The sequence below is a fragment of the Dama dama genome, chromosome 13 (genome assembly GCF_033118175.1).
Source record: "Dama dama isolate Ldn47 chromosome 13, ASM3311817v1, whole genome shotgun sequence".
Taxonomy (NCBI): domain Eukaryota; kingdom Metazoa; phylum Chordata; class Mammalia; order Artiodactyla; family Cervidae; genus Dama; species Dama dama.
Window position 1 is genome coordinate 66,096,431 of NC_083693.1, and position 13,283 is coordinate 66,109,713.

The following is a 13,283-nucleotide window of genomic DNA, read 5'->3' on the forward strand; positions in this document are numbered from 1 at the left end:
CATATGTCCCCTCCCTCTTGAACCTCCCTATGCTAAGTTTTTAATTTTATATGGAAAATCACTTTCTTTGATTTATCAAAAGTTGTTCTCATAAATGGATGCTAACTGATACAGATCCTCACCAATAAGTAAATGGTGAGGATCAGTGCAGAGGTTCAGATCCTTCGAAGGAAAGTTTGAAGTTTGATAACAGCAATAAGATTGTCAGATTGATCACTGAGTAACTAAGAATGAAATATTTAAATATATAAAGAATAAGATTTGGAAAAGAGTGCTGCTTAGTGAGAGAAAGTGGTCCATAGTCCCTGTGTTGTTGTGTGTGTATGGAGATTAATCAGAGAAATTATAACACTTAAAACAGAGTTTGTTTTAGGTAGAGACTCCAAGACACCAACAAGTCTGCCCAAGAGCCTCCCCATTCCTGTTCCTGGATCCTCTTCTGCCACCCCATCCACAAGTAAGAAACTGGTTTTTGTGTCTGCTTTGTTCCTTTTATAAGTGACAAGGCAGTCACTCTGTGAGATGAGATATTGTTCGAAAAGCTCTTCTTACTTTTTCCTTTGTTTGGTGCTTCTTACTGGGCAGTGAAGCATAAGAAATACTCCAGTCAGGTCAAACCAAGGCAGGGAAGCCACCCCCCTCCGTGTGTTTCTCACAGTGGTGGGAGCTGGAGAGGGAATGGGGTTGGGGCAGCTGAGGATGCACTGATGAGCTAACCAATTGCATTTGCCTTCTGCTTGTTACTCTAGGTAAAGAAATCAAGAAATCCAAATTGATTCGAAGCCAGTCTTTTAATAATCAAGCTTTTCATGCAAAATATGGCAACTTAGACAAATGTACTACTAGGTATGATCTGTCAGCCCTTCACATTCTGACTTAATTTTTATTTTAACACATCTTTATGTGAGATGTTTACATTATTATATAAAATTGGGATTAATTTTGAGGTTTTTCATAGGTGAATAATAAGTTACCTTCTATAAAGATCATATTAAGAAAAATAGTAGTCTTACCAATTTGCATAAGAACAGTTATCCTAGAATTCTAGGAAGACTACTTCCCTGATCCTGTGTAACAACATCATGGAATCTGTATATCATTTTATGAGGAGAGTGGTGCTATATCACATGTGCCACACAGCTTCTAAACGGGTGTGGACATGCCCCATTCACTGAATAGATGTGATATCCATTTGCTGTTTGTGTTGTTTCTGTCCATGAAGAAATCACTGGCCTCTTTCTGTGGTAAAATGGTCACAACAGAGTTCTCCTGACTGTGGTTGTATGTCTAGTCTCCCTTTTGGCCCAGCAGACAAAATTATAAACAGTTAAGACTAAGGGAGAATCAGAATAAATTAAATGACCATGACTCTTATAATATATTGTATACATATAGTAAATATGTAACAGCTGCCTATCAATCAGCAAGCAAAGTAATTTTAAGGAACTGTAAATGTCTTTAAAACTATTTATCAAGAAAAAGACTATGTTATGGAAAAAATGTTTTTATTTTTTTTAAAACTTTTTGTAAAAAATTGAAAAAAAAAAAGCTTAATCTAGATGTGTTTCAGCTATGTTTTTGGACATTATTGGTAGAATTATTTAGAGTTCCTAGCCAATAGGGTGATCTCAAGATGGGCAAAAGAGAATAGAACTAGAGATGCATTATTCCTAGGAAAATTTTATCTCTATTACCTGTTTTGGCTGCGTATCAAAAGAAAAACCATTATGCTGATGTAGCAGAAGTTTAAGGAAATGTTTTTAACTTAAAGTAATTGTTGTGAGGGGTGGAATGTAAAAAATAAATAAGAAATAAAAGTAGTAAGCATGTTTCATAACAAGCAGAGGAAGCACTAAGGAAAGGTTAGGAAAGACCGAGTGGTATTTTCTCATCAATGACTGAGACTGAAAGACGCATTTTCTTGTATTTTAACTAAATCATGTTCTTTTCTAGTAAAAGTTCTACAGCAGCATATACACCTTCTGTCTCAGGTTTATCAAAGACTTCTATGATTTCACTAACTGGTAAGTAGAAATCTGAGCTCGTCAAATAATTATTAAATTTAATAAAATACAGTTTTCTTTAAATGACTCATTTCTTTATTTCTAGATACAGTTTCCCCAAATTTATGTCTTTATCAAATAGCAAAGAAACTTTCCCCAGCAATTAAAATGCCTGACAATACTATTTTGTTTTCACTGTGTCAAGCGTCAGAGATCAATACTTTTAAAAGAGGAGAAGTACAAAATGATAGGATAGGTTTTACTGCAGTCTGAAGACCTGCTCGGGCATAGACTAAAAGTTTTTGCAGTAATTTTTAAGGAAGTTAAAAACACTAAGGCTTCACTGTGGATCATATGCAGCTAAACCGTTACAGTATTACATACTTGAACGTTTATACCAGGGATAAGCAAACTTCTCTGTAAAGGACCACATGGTAAATATTTTGGATTCTCTTGGCCAAACTGGTTTCTGTCACAATTACTCAACTGTAGTATAGCTGAGTAAAAGCAGCCACAGACAAGAGATAACAAGTAGGTGTGGCTTTTATTGGACACAGTATTGTTGTATCTCAGGGAACAGGGAGGCCTGTAGAGGGATAGTGATCAGGGAATGGCCAGAAAGTGAAGCGGTCAGAACACAGGCAGCATTCATCAGTTAGGTTTGCCATCTTACATGGATGTGGTTCATGGTGCCCAAAGACAGTTTCAAAAGTAACAGTAAACATTACTGATCACAGACACCACCGTAAATATAATAACAAGGAAACAGTTGGAAATATTTCAGGAATTATCAAAATATGACGCAAAGACAAGAAGTGAGCAAATACTATTGGAAAAATGGTTCTGGTAGACTTTCTGGATGCAGTATTGTCACAAACCTTTCAATTTGTAAAAAAAAAAAAAAGAAAGAAAGAAAAAATTCATTATCTGTTTTACCTGCAATAAAGTGAAGAGCAATAAATTGAGGTAGGCCTGTGTATGATCTGCAGATTCTAAAGTTTAACATCCATGCCCTAAAAAGCATATCTCTCATAGGGTAAATCATTTATTAAAATATTTGAAAAATATTGTCTTAAAGTTTCAATATTATTTTTGGGAGAGGAAATAAATTGAATGAAGTATTTCCTAGGTATCTTAGTTAGAAAAATGTGCTTATTATTTATTACTTAATGAATTGCAGACTGAGGAAAACATCACTATACAATTATATATCTGCTCTATAATGAGAAAATGGGAGCAAAATATTTCTAAACAAATATATTAGGTGTTCATATAGAGATTTTACTTACTTTGGGAGTGAAGATGAGCTTCAGAATGATTGTCATTTGAGATGAACCTTAAGGTGCTCTAGAACTTTGACAGGCAGAGGTGGGTATGGAATACCGTCCCATTCAGAGGACCTGTCAGAAGTAAAAGCTGACTGTTTTGTCTTCAGAGAACAGCAGCAGCCTGTCAGGCTGGAGTGTAGAGAGAGTGTGGGCGGCGGGGGGTGGATAGTGTTAAATTAATAAATGGAAAGGTCAAAGACACAGTGTGGAAACTCAAATTAATACTTTTTACTTAACATGTACCGTCAGTCATCAATTGCAGCATTCCAAAGCTCTGTATGCACCACAGGCTGGAGGAAATGTAAAGGGAATTCTAGTAAGGATTCATGGAAACAAATTGCAATGTATCCATTGCAGGTGGGTATGAAAATCTGTGGAAGCTTTTGGGAGCAATTTGGTTAAGTTCATCAAGGATCCTAGTTTTTTAAAGCATTTCCTCAAAAAATCCCATTTCTAGTGATCTGTCATGAAGTATAAAATAAGAAAACAGAAAAAAGATTTGTCAGTGTGCACCCTTGATATGATGTGATGAAAATACTACGTTAACTCTGTCATCCTACCTCAAACCTATAACCTTAGTCTAATTGTGAGAAAAGCATCAGACAGATTCCAGTAGAGGCACATCCTACAAAATATTTGACCAGTACCCCTCACAACTGTTAAGGTCATCAAAAGCAAGGGAAGGCTAAGAAATTGTCCCAGCAAAGGAGACCTGACAAGTAAGTGTACTGTGGTGTCCTGGATGGGATCCTTAGATAGAAACAGACATTGGGTGATACTGAGGAAATCTGAACATGCTGTGGATTTTGTCAGTAATATCATGTTACCATTGGCTCATTGATTGTACCAAGTGTAGTATATAAATGTAAGGCATTAATAAAAAGGACCCTAATTTTGGGAAAGATTGAAGGTGGGAGGAGACGGGGACAACAGAGGACAAGATGGTTGGATGACATCACTGACCCGATGGACATGAGTTTGAGCAAGCTCCGGGAGTTGGTGATGGACAGGGAAGCCTGGCGTGCTGCAGTCTATGGGGTCACAAAGAGTCAGACATGACTGAGCAACTGAACTAAACTGACTGAACTATGGGGGTAGGTGGGAATTCTTCATATTCGTCTCAATTTTTCTATAAACCATATACTTTAAAAAATTATGTCTGTTTGAAGATAACATTTAAAATAACCTCAAAAATATTAAATGCTCAGGGATCAAATTTAGCAAAATGTTTGCTAGATACACACTAACATTGCTGGAAGAAATTAGACGTAAATAAATAGAAAGCATACCTTGTTCATGGATTGGAAAACTTAATATTGTTATGATGTCAATTGTTTTTTTATTTGAGTCAGAGATTCAATGCAATCCTGATAAAAATGTTTTTGAAAGTTACTGTGTATATACACAGAACTGAGTATTTTGAAAAAGAAAAAATAACAATTACCTGATAGCATTATACTCCTAAAGCTTCAGTACTCAAGACTGTATGACCTACACTGACAAACATAGTTAGCTGAGTTTTAAGAAAGGTTCCTTGATAAATCAATGGTGATAGAATTGTATTTTTTTTTTACTAAAATTTTTTGATGCTAAAACAATTGAATGTCCATAATAAACCCAAAAAACTGAGCCTCACTTCTTATCTCACACTATACACAAAATTAACTCAAAATGTTTTGTAAACTTAAAAGTTAAAAATGTGATATTTCTGAAGAAAATATAGAAGTAAGTCTTTGTGATTTTAGAGTTGACAAAAATTTCTCCAAACCATAAAGAATTAACTTACTCTACTTCATTAAAATTTAAAACTTTAACACTTTGAAATAGAGTGTTAAAAAAGTAAAAGGCAGAACACAGATTGGGAGAAAACATTCATGTTACATATACCCGACAGAGGACTTGTATCTAGAATATACAAGTTTTTGTGTTTTTTTTTAAGTTGAAGTATAGTTGATTTACAGTATTGTTGGTGTCAGGTGTACAAGCACAGTGATTCGGTTATATATATATTCTTCAGATTCTCTTCCCTTATAGATTATTACAAAATATTGAGTCGAGTTCCTTGTGCTGGCTTCTCCGGTGGCTCAGCTAGTAAAGAATCTGCCTACCAATGCAGGAGCCTCGAGAGACACAGGTTCAATCCCTGGGTCAAGAAGATCCCCTGGAGAAGGAAATGGCAAACCACTCCAGCATTCTTGCCTGGAAAATTCCATGGACAGAGGAGGCTGGCTGGCTACAGTCCATGGGGTCACAAAGAGTCAGACACGACTGAGTACACATGCCTTTTGCCATTCAATAGATCCTTGTTGGCTCTCTGTTTTATATATAGCAGTGTGTATATGGTATTCCCACCCTCCTAATTTATCCCTCCTGCCACCCTCTTTATGTTTTCTATGTCTGTGAGTCTCTTTCTGTTTTGGAAATAAGTTCATTTATATCTTTTTTCTTTATTTAGATTCCATGTATAAGTGATATATGATATTTATTGTTCCCTGACTTACTTCACATAGTATGACAATCTACTGTCATAGGTCCATTCAAATGCTGCTAATGGCATTAGTTTATTTTTATGGTTGAGTAATATTCCATATTCCACCAAATCATCTTAATCCATTCATTTGTTGATGGACATTTAGTTTGCTTCTAATGCCTTGGCTATTACAAATAGTGCTGCAATGATTACTGGGGTGCATTTATCTTTTCATATTATGGTTTTCTCCGGGTATATGCCCAGGAGTGGATTGCAGGATCATATGGTAGCTCTATTTCTAGTTTTTAGAATATACAACAATCTTTAAAACAAATCAGGCAACTGATTTAAAATGAGAAAAAGATTTGAACAGGCATTTCACAGGAGAAGATACACAAGTAAGTAAAAAGATGCTTAAGATCAGTAACTTTAGAGAAATGAAAGTTAATGCAATGAGAAAGAAGTCACACATGCACAAGGAGATACCACATCACATCCACTAGTGTTTAAAAACGCTCACAATGTCAAGTGTATGAGGATATGGAGTAACTCTCCAGGACTCTCATATATTGCTGCTGGAAATGCAAAGTGGTATAACCACTCTCAGGCAGCAATTTGGCAGTTTCTTAGGAAATTAAATATACACCGACTACATGATTCAGCAGTTCCATTCAAGACTTAACGAAAGAGAAAACACATGTCCACATACAAACTTGCACACTATCATTCACAGCAGCTTTATTTGTAATAGATTATAATGGGGGGGGGGGGGATCATGATGTCTATCAATAGAATGGGTAGACAAATTTCGACATGTCCGTGCAATAGGAATGTGCTCAGTCGCTCAGTCATGTCCTACTCTGCAACCCAATGACTGGAGCCCTCCAGGCTCCTCTGTCCATGGGATTCTCCAGGTGGAAATACTGGAGTGTGATGCCATTTCCTTCTACGGGAATACTGGTCAATAGGAGTGCTGGTCAGCAATAAAAAGGATAAAGTATTGATGTATAAAATGAGGATGAGTTGCAACATAATTATGCTGAATGAAAGAAGTCAGACAAAAGAAGAAGTGTATATTGTTTGAGTCCATTTATATGAAATTTCATGAAATGCAGACTAATCTGTAGTGAGCAGCAGCAGGCAGGTTCGTGGTTGCCTGGCATCAGAGAAGGAACGGAGAGATGATGAGGCAGGAGCAAATATGATGGGTCTGTTCACTCTTGATTGTGGTGATGGCTTCATAGTATATGCAAATTTCAGGACCTTAAATCTGTGCAGTCTATTGTATATAATTTATACCTTAGTAAAATTGGCTTTAAAAGAAGGGGAAAAGGCAGCTCTCATGAACCTTCTTGAAGGTTCACATCTCTCTAGTGGACTCCATCTGGCTGACTGTATGTGTGTTCCTTTCAGATGACTCATTCCGGACTCGTAACACCAATAGTGCTCCCAGTTCCTTTTCTTCTAATACCTCCCTGCCCAGCACCTCCCGAGGGACAGGTAACTCAGTTGATCCCAAGAGCAGTGGAAGTAAAGATACACAACCACGGAAGGCTACCTTGTAAGTAATCCAGTGGTGGACTGCTAAGTGTTTTATTCTGTTCTTTTTCTTAGTGTACTTTCCTTCCCTCTTAAATAGTTTCCAAAGAATAGGAAGGGTCTGTAATGAGGAAATGCTATCAGTTAAAACGGATTGTTATCACATGCCTCTGGTTATGTTACATATCTTATATAAGATAATTTATATATGGCAAAGACGTTGAAACCTTAGGGAATTGACAAGAAACTTTAAATGGCTCCCATTAATAGCTGAGCTGAGATCTGTGTATTTTTCTGCAAAATGTTTGCATTCCTTTAAACAACTAACTTGGGCTTCCCTAGTGGCTCAGCAGTAAAGATCTGCCTGCAATGCAGGAGACGTGAGTTTGATTCCTGTGTTGGGAAGATCCCCTGGAGAAGGAAATGGCAACCCACTCCAGTATTCTTGCCTGGAAAATCCCATGGACAGAGGAGTCTGGCTGGCTACAGCCTATGGGGTTGCAAAGAGTCAGATATGACTTAAGAGACTAAAACAACGGCAATAACAGACAACTAGCTTAAGGTCATGGTATTTAATCACCCAGTGCTCAGAAGGATGGGTGTAATGATGCCAGTTAAGAAATACTACTGCAGCATATAATCTAGAATTGTGGGTCCAATAAGCTAGAGATTTCTACAGACATTTGTTCCTTAAAGTTATAAGGAACCCCTTCATGGTTCCTTTTTATGCACCAGTTGTATCTTATTTGAATTGTTGAAACCTTTGTTTCTCTTAGGTTAGACATGTAAGAGGGTAGTGGGGAAAAAAAATCAACGTTGGTAGAGGTCATATCCACGTAGAAGCGATTCATCCAAGATGCCCAAACTATAGTTACGAGTTTCCTCTTCCACATGGGACACCTGGCTCTTCTGATTAGAAGAGAATTTAGACAGGATTCAGATTTTCTTTTAAACATAGTTCACTTAATTCATGAATGAAGTGAAAATGAAAGTCAGTCATGTCCAACTCTTTGCAACCCTATGGACTATACAGTTCACAGAATTCTCCAGGCCAGAATACTGGAGTGGATAGCCTTTCCCTTCTCCAGGGGATCTTCCCAACCCAGGAATTGAACTGGGGTCTCCTGCCTGCACTGCAGGTGGATTCTTTACCAACTGAGCTATCAGGGTAATTCATGAATATTTTGATGAATATTTTCTAATAAAGTTTCCATCGTACATTTTTTTGCACATCAGAAGCTCCATACTGGAGTCCCATTTAGACTGAACTGTATTATAATTTGTTCTAAATTTTTAATTGGCCATTGGTATATACAAATATAGATGTATTCCAAATTCATTTAAAACTTAGAAGCACATTTATTGAATAGAGCTCAAGGAAAGAGTGGGACTATATAATAGAAAAAAATTGATAGTAAACAGAAAAAATAATATTGATGGTACAGGTTAGTAGTGTTACTACAGAGAATCTGTTAGCCATACAATTATTCTTCTAATGACTGTACGGTGGAAGTTCCAGTTAAAGTCTTGAAATAGAGGCAGGACAGCGTAATGATCTATGGAGAGCACAGAGCTGGAGCCGCGTGCTCTGGTTCCCGTGTGCAGTTCATGTCAGCACTCTGGTCCTCGCTGTGCCCCTCTGTGAAATGACAGGACAGACTCAGTTCATCCTCTGAGGCACCTAACCTTTTGACATCCTGAAATCCTTCCTCTTGATCACTCTTGATCCTCTTCCTCTCAAAAGACTGTTCTGGAATTCTTCTATTGAAGAACACATTTAATAATATCAGAATGCAATTCATTCTCTTCTCATCTTTCTAAATGCGATAGTCATTTATTGTTAAAAGTAAAGACCATTGCAGCCTAATCTACTTATACCAGCTCTCCATTATTGGCACCAGTTGTAAAGAATCCACCTACCAATGCAGAAGACACAAGCAGTGGGTAAATTCGATCCCTGGGTCAGGAAGATCCCTTGGAGGAGGAAATGGCAACCCACTCCAGTACTCTTGCCTCAGAATTCCCATGGACAGAGGCATCTGGTGGGCTACAGTCCATGCGGCCGTAACAAGTCGGACAAAACTGAGCAACTGATCATTACTTCAGATGACTTCTTTATGTGTTCTTTCATTGTTGAGCATGCTTTTCCTTTTTACGGACTAAATTTTATTTTGCTCAATATTTATAATATATAATTATAGAAATAATCATATAATCAGTTGCATATATAATTGTTTAAAAAATGAATCTAGAAACAAACACTGCTAACCAGTCACGTGAAGTTTGTTGTTTTTCTGAATATTCGGAAGTAGGAGCTGTATTGGTATCACAGCTGCTTGGTTAATGTGTAACTGAATCTCCAGGTCCACAACTCTCTCCATGTTACGTGGTTCTAATTTAGACTTTCTCATGAATGCACACTGCCACATAACTGCAATAAGTGATCAGTATCTGTAGATATTAGTCATGTTCCTGTGGACTCTTAGCCACCATTCAGCACTATGGCATATCCAAATGAAAATCTGTCCTTTTTGCTTAAAATAAGTCTGTGAAGTGATTTCAGAAAGTATTAATTATCTCAGTTTTGCTGCTTAAAAAAATTCTATGCAATATATTCTCCAACATTCCATTGTCATAAAGATGATACATCTGGCATTTATAAATATCAGTGTCTTAAAGGAAGTTTAGGAATGCATTGTATCTTACGTTTTACAAGGCCAGATGATTGATAATTTTAGGTTGTGTTAATTTCCGCTATGGTTATAGAAATGAAAAACAGGAAAAGTATGAATTGAATGCTGTGTTAGATGCACATAAGATTGAGTAATTAAATGTTATTCCAAGTAAACTTTAACGTGTCATTCACTTGTCTACTTAATTGCAGTTCTCATATATTAGGTTTTTTCAAACTAGATTGTATCAGTTTCTTTACTTTGTAAGTATTATATGGATAAACTTTTTCATGTTTTGTTTTCTTTTTTCTTCTTTTTTCTCCGCCCCCCCCCCCCACTTTCTTCCTTCTCTTCTTTCTTTCTTGCTTCTTTTCTGACAAAGAAAATCCAGAAAATCCAATCCTTAGTCCATCTCCTTGATGAAGGAGGTAAAACAAAGACAGCTGGAGATAATGTGATTGATGAACAAAAGCTAAAGCAATGGCTGATGACTGGAAAAGAGAGAGATACATAACGGCAGCTGATGTTGTTAAACGTTCCATATTTGAACTTATATTCCCTAGGAGGTATAATATATATTTCTTGAACAATAATGTGGTTACAGAATTCCAATGTTATAGTGAAGTGTAATAAAAACAACATTAGGTATGTGCTTTAACTACCGCTACAAAAGAGATGTCTGCATTTATTTGTGCAGGAAACCATCTATTTAACTGTGCTAGAGTTTAGCATTTAAAAATTGTATGAAAGGCCCAAATCAACTGAAATCACCCTGCCTAGCTAATCACTTGAAGGGGGACTTGGGAGTAAAAAAGACACTGCATTTTCTCACGAATCTCCAAGCCCAATAGAAAAGTCACACTGAAAAGGTACAAACAGCTGTCCTAAATTGTATCAGTCCTGTGATTGTGGTGACAGGATGTTGTACCTGGACATTCCGAAATTAAAATTTGGCAATGAAAATTCTACAAAGATTTCTGATAACTTTTAGCTACAACTACCTTAAAAATAATAGATTGATGATTTCCTTTGTTACCTAGAAGAATTTATTTTATAAATACTTTGTTTACATTTTAGATTGTATTTGTCCTTACTGAATTAGAAATGATGAATCTAGTTTGAATCAGCTGTTATTCCAAGCTATCATGCTTAAGCTATGTCAACAGCATTTATTTGTACTAATGCTATTATTTCCATCAAAATTTGCCTGAGGAACCTATACAGTTCTTAATTTTAAAAATGTCAGTTCTTGAGATATACTGTATGAAGCTATTGTCAGCTTCTCTATTTCAAAATGCAATCAGCATATAATTATATTGATATTGAAAATATTTGTTTTTTTAAAAAAATATATTGATGTATGATAAAGATGATCTAATTTGTGAATGCATATGCGTGTGTGGTTACTTTTTATAATGTGAAATAATGAATAATGAATTTACTCAAAATAAAACATAGGTTAATGAGATACCTGTGTTTGTGAAAACAGTTTTAAATATTTTCTGTAGTTTTTATTCTGTAATTAAAGACAGTTTATTTTTAAGTAATGAACAAGAAAAGGGCACAGACATCAACTAAAATCACCCAAGGGGACAGCTACTCAGTATGAGGCTTTCATGGTGTTTGTTTTCCCCTTTCCTTACCTATGGCCTCTTTTTTGGCTATTTTTAGTGATGCTTAATATCTTTCATTGAAGGACCATCAGGTAAATGGAATTGTTCAACCATTCATTTTGTCAGGAGTTAAAAATTGATTAGGTATGAGAAGCTTGACAATACTGGTTAGTTCATACATTCTTTGTGGATTTCACTTAACCATGTTAGTGATGTCTCCTACTAACATCACTAACGTGGAACTGAATACATTATGATCTAGGAGAGAGCATCTGGGGTACACAATGGATGTCAGAGCAGCATCAGTTTTTCTAGCACTTTAGTTCATAGTCAGCATTGACTCTGTTACTTTAAATAAAATGCAGAATTTTATTTGCTCAATAATAAGTTTAGCAGAGTTAGGACTTTTTCTTTACCATGCATGCAGGAGAAGAAGAAAATGATTTGACAGAAAAGTCACTAATGCTTATAAAGCTCAGAAATCTACAGAAGTCAGCTGCAGTCTTATCTTAGGCACTAAATTTTCTATTAAGACAGTCAATCAAAGTTATGTTTAGAGATTTTCTTTTTTTCCAAGAGAACACGATAATTACTAAAATTGTTGAAATATTTGTTAAAATTATACTTCTAAGGACAGACACATAGAGCAAAAAACAAGTGGTGACATTTATGAATATCCGTATGTATCTCAATTTCCACCAGAAACAATGATTGATACTCTTGAAAAAGTTCTCAGTCTAACAGGTTATCAAATAGTTCCTTTCAACCAGTTGTATGACAAAGACACATCTCTCTCTAACTGTCGCTGCAGAGAAATAGAAACATCTTTGTTAATTATGGAAACTTGCAGTTTTAAGGATAGGTTCTAGAACGTCACTAATCAGCATTATAAGCAAAAAAACAGACCTGTAGAATCAATCTTACTGGCAGAAATAGAGCTAAAAAGATTTTACTTAATAGAGAAGAGCATATAGAGCTTTGCTCCCGTAACCTTGTTACATTTAAAAATCATTTCTGTTACTTGACTTCCTGGGCTTTATAAAGATGCCTTATTCTGGAAGAGTGAGTCCATTTTACCTACAGTCAGTAGCATATGTGAAATAATTTGAATTGAAATAGAACAGTATCTTCAGCTTGACTAGGGTTTATACCATGAAGATAAAATGAATTCAGTTAATTCAATAATCTGATCTCAGTTGTGGCGTGTGTGTTAGGAAGTGAGTATGAGTGTGTATGTGTTTGTGCAGGAACAGTTTTAAAAATCCGACCCTTAAATATAGTGAAGTGTTGTTAGAATATTCAGAATTTTCCTCTTCGGTTGAAACAGATTTTTTTGTAAGATCAGTTACATTTTTCCTTGATCTGCCTTTTTCACCATGCATACATATTTAGAAAATCTAGTATCCTTGGAGCTTCTTAAGCATATGTGGGGAAATACTAATTTTTTTTTTTTAGAGAACAGGGCCATTTTCTGCCTTAAAGAGTAATGTGTTGGATATCATTGTCCCATGTCATCATCGTTCTGTGCAAATATGTGCAGAGAAGGCAAGAGTCTGAGTGTATGTTGTATGAATGCTTTGATAATCATGAACCTTCTATCACTGGGTTTGGCCAATTTATTTCAGAGGGTATTGTGGCTTTCTTCTTTAGATTTCATT

General features: G+C 35.9%; 1 protein-coding gene across 2 annotated transcripts in view; it reads left to right on the forward strand.

The window, feature by feature from the left end:
- The window catches only part of PPP4R4 (protein phosphatase 4 regulatory subunit 4), a 100,581-nt gene extending 89,172 nt beyond the window's left edge, over positions 1–11,409 (forward strand). For both annotated transcript variants that reach the window (XM_061159692.1, XM_061159693.1), the window contains 5 exons: positions 374–457; positions 750–846; positions 1,954–2,024; positions 7,215–7,362; positions 10,395–11,409. In XM_061159692.1, coding sequence (XP_061015675.1) covers positions 374–457; positions 750–846; positions 1,954–2,024; positions 7,215–7,362; positions 10,395–10,419 — 425 coding nt within the window. In that variant the 3' untranslated portion in view covers positions 10,420–11,409. The remainder of the gene's footprint in view (positions 1–373; positions 458–749; positions 847–1,953; positions 2,025–7,214; positions 7,363–10,394) is intronic.
- The last annotated feature ends 1,874 nt before the right edge of the window (positions 11,410–13,283 follow it).